The sequence below is a fragment of the Gymnoscopelus microlampas genome, assembly GCF_963454915.1.
Source record: "Gymnoscopelus microlampas genome assembly, chromosome: 14".
Taxonomy (NCBI): domain Eukaryota; kingdom Metazoa; phylum Chordata; class Actinopteri; order Myctophiformes; family Myctophidae; genus Gymnoscopelus; species Gymnoscopelus microlampas.
Window position 1 is genome coordinate 50,590,591 of NC_139951.1, and position 2,917 is coordinate 50,593,507.

The window sequence follows — 2,917 nt, forward strand, 5'->3', positions numbered from 1 at the left end:
ATTCAGCTCATTTATTTATTTTTTGTTTTCTGCACATTTGATAGTTTTGAAGTTTTAGTTTAAGTTTAAGTTAGTTTTGCAGAAATATATCATATTATTTGATCTTATTTGGTATTTTTATTTGTATGTTTAATGTTATGATCTTTCTTCTTTGTCTAAAGCACTTTGAGTTGAATTCTATGCATGAAAGGTGCTGTATGTATAAATAACCATCATTATCATTACAAGCCTGACACGTTGTGAGCTTGTAGATCTGCTGCGTTGTGAGCTTGTAGATCTGCTGCGTTGTGAGCTTGTGGATCTGCTGCGTTGTGAGCTTGTAGATCTGCTGTGTTGTGAGCTTGTAGATCTGCTGTGTTGTGAGCTTGTGGATCTGCTGCGTTGTGAGCTTGTAGATCTGCTGTGTTGTGAGCTTGTGGATCTGCTGTGTTGTGAGCTTGTAGATCTGCTGTGTTGTGAGCTTGTAGATCTGCTGCGTTGTGAGCTTGTAGATCTGCTGTGTTGTGAGCTTGTAGATCTGCTGCGTTGTGAGCTTGTGGATCTGCTGTGTTGTGAGCTTGTAGATCTGCTGTGTTGTGAGCTTGTAGATCTGCTGCGTTGTGAGCTTGTGGATCTGCTGCGTTGTGAGCTTGTAGATCTGCTGCGTTGTGAGCTTGTAGATCTGCTGCGTTGTGAGCTTGTGGATCTGCTGCGTTGTGAGCTTGTAGATCTGCTGCGTTGTGAGCTTGTAGATCTGCTGCGTTGTGAGCTTGTAGATCTGCTGCGTTGTGAGCTTGTAGATCTGCTGCGTTGTGAGCTTGTAGATCTGCTGCGTTGTGAGCTTGTGGATCTGCTGCGTTGTGAGCTTGTAGATCTGCTGCGTTGTGAGCTTGTGGATCTGCTGCGTTGTGAGCTTGTAGATCTGCTGCGTTGTGAGCTTGTAGATCTGCTGCGTTGTGAGCTTGTGGATCTGCTGCGTTGTGAGCTTGTAGATCTGCTGCGTTGTGAGCTTGTGGATCTGCTGCGTTGTGAGCTTGTAGATCTGCTGCGTTGTGAGCTTGTAGATCTGCTGCGTTGTGAGCTTGTGGATCTGCTGTGTTGTGAGCTTGTAGATCTGCTGCGTTGTGAGCTTGTGGATCTGCTGCGTTGTGAGCTTGTAGATCTGCTGCGTTGTGAGCTTGTAGATCTGCTGCGTTGTGAGCTTGTAGATCTGCTGCGTTGTGAGCTTGTAGATCTGCTGCGTTGTGAGCTTGTAGATCTGCTGCGCTGTGAGCTTGTAGATCAGTTTGTGGGTGTGAAATGGGACATTGTGCATAATGTGCTACAAGTACTTTCATAGCAATATGTTTTTACTTCATATAAAACTGTTTTACTTGAGTAATAGTAAAATTAATACGTTTTTACTTTTACTCTGTGTTCTACTTGAGTAAAAGTAAAAGTAGAAACACAGTTTTACTCTAAGTAAAAGAAGAACAAAGTGATGAGTTCTTCCAGCGAGGATAAAAAACAGATGTCAACAACAAACTAAACTCAGTCTAAACTGTTTATTCTTAAAACACACTGGAATGTTCTAGAGGAGAAGAAAGAGACTCTCTCTCTCTCTCTCTCTCTTCCTCCATCATGACATCACGCTCTGTCTCCTCCAATCACAGTGGTTGTTTATCCTCAGCTGTTCTTCATAAAGTGTCAGAAAGCTGCAGAGAAGCCACTTCAACACGGGACACAGAGCCACTCAGAACACCCTCCTGACCTGAAGCCACTTCAACACGAGTTTGGGTTTGGATTAGTTTGGGTTTAGGATTAGTTTGGGGTTAGGATTAGTTTGGGTTAGTATTAGTTTGGGTTAGGTTTAGTTTGCGTTTGGGTTAGTTAGGTTTAGTTTGGGTTAGGTTTAGTTTGGGTTAGGTTTAGTTAGGGTTTGGATTAGTTTGGGTTAGGGTTAGTTTGGGTTAGGTTTAGTTAGGGTTTGGATTAGTTTGGGTTAGGTTTAGTTTGGGTTAGGTTTAGTGAAGGTTAGGTTTAGTTTGGGTTAGGTTAGGGTTAGTTTGGGTTAGGGTTAGTTTGGGTTAGTTTGGGTTAGGTTTAGTTTGGGTTAGGTTTAGTTAGGGTTTGGATTAGTTTGGGTTAGGTTTAGTTTGGGTTAGGTTTAGTGAAGGTTAGGTTTAGTTTGGGTTAGGTTAGGGTTAGTTTGGGTTAGGGTTAGTTTGGGTTAGTTTGGGTTAGGTTTAGTTAAGGTGAGGTTAGGTTTAGATTGGGTTAGGTTTAGTTAAGGTTAGGTTAGGTTTAGTTTGGGTTAGTTTAATTCATCATGTCTTGGTGGTGCGTCCTGCTGTTCTCGGCCACCTTCCTCCTGCTCTCCCCCTCCTCCTCCTCCTCCTCCTCAGAGCAGCAGGAGGTGGGGTCTCCCCAGGCGGAGGAGGGAGAAGCGTGCGTCCCTGGGGGCGGGGCTTGGGAGGCGTGTGGGGCGGGGCTGCGGTGTGCGTCGAGCGGCGGAGTGGAGGCCAGCGTCACGGTAAGTGTTTATATTATTTATCTGTTCTCTCTTTGTCCACTTTGTTGCTAAAATAACTGACTGACCCCCCAATGTTTGTTTCTGTAAAGATACTTTTATTGCTCCTACTAGTATTAAAGGACGACTTCACCGCTTTTCAACCTATCTTCATATAATTGGTCCTCACTAATACTCATGATAAAATGATACCATTTGTTTCTACTTGGTCTGTGTCTCGTAGGAGGGCTGTGGACAGTCCAGAAACCGTCTACCAGTGACATCATCGTTAGGCATGATTTTTTTTTCCAACAAGATTTCACATTTTTTATTTACATTTTTATTAACACGAGAACAATGGCTTCTTTTATTGCATTGCAACTTTCCGGGAATAGAAAGCCTGCAGTTTCTATTAGCTTGGATTCCCCATTGATGATGTCACTGGTAGAC

The 2,917-nt window shown here is 43.4% G+C and overlaps 1 protein-coding gene across 1 annotated transcript in view; it reads left to right on the top strand.

The window, feature by feature from the left end:
* Positions 1-1,706: 1,706 nt before the first annotated feature.
* LOC311060567 (serine protease HTRA1B-like) overlaps positions 1,707-2,917 on the top strand; it is a 19,493-nt gene continuing 18,282 nt past the window's right edge. The window contains exon 1 of the mRNA XM_084078800.1: positions 1,707-2,491. Within this exon, the coding sequence (XP_083934926.1) occupies positions 2,288-2,491 (204 nt within the window). The 5' untranslated portion in view covers positions 1,707-2,287. The remainder of the gene's footprint in view (positions 2,492-2,917) is intronic.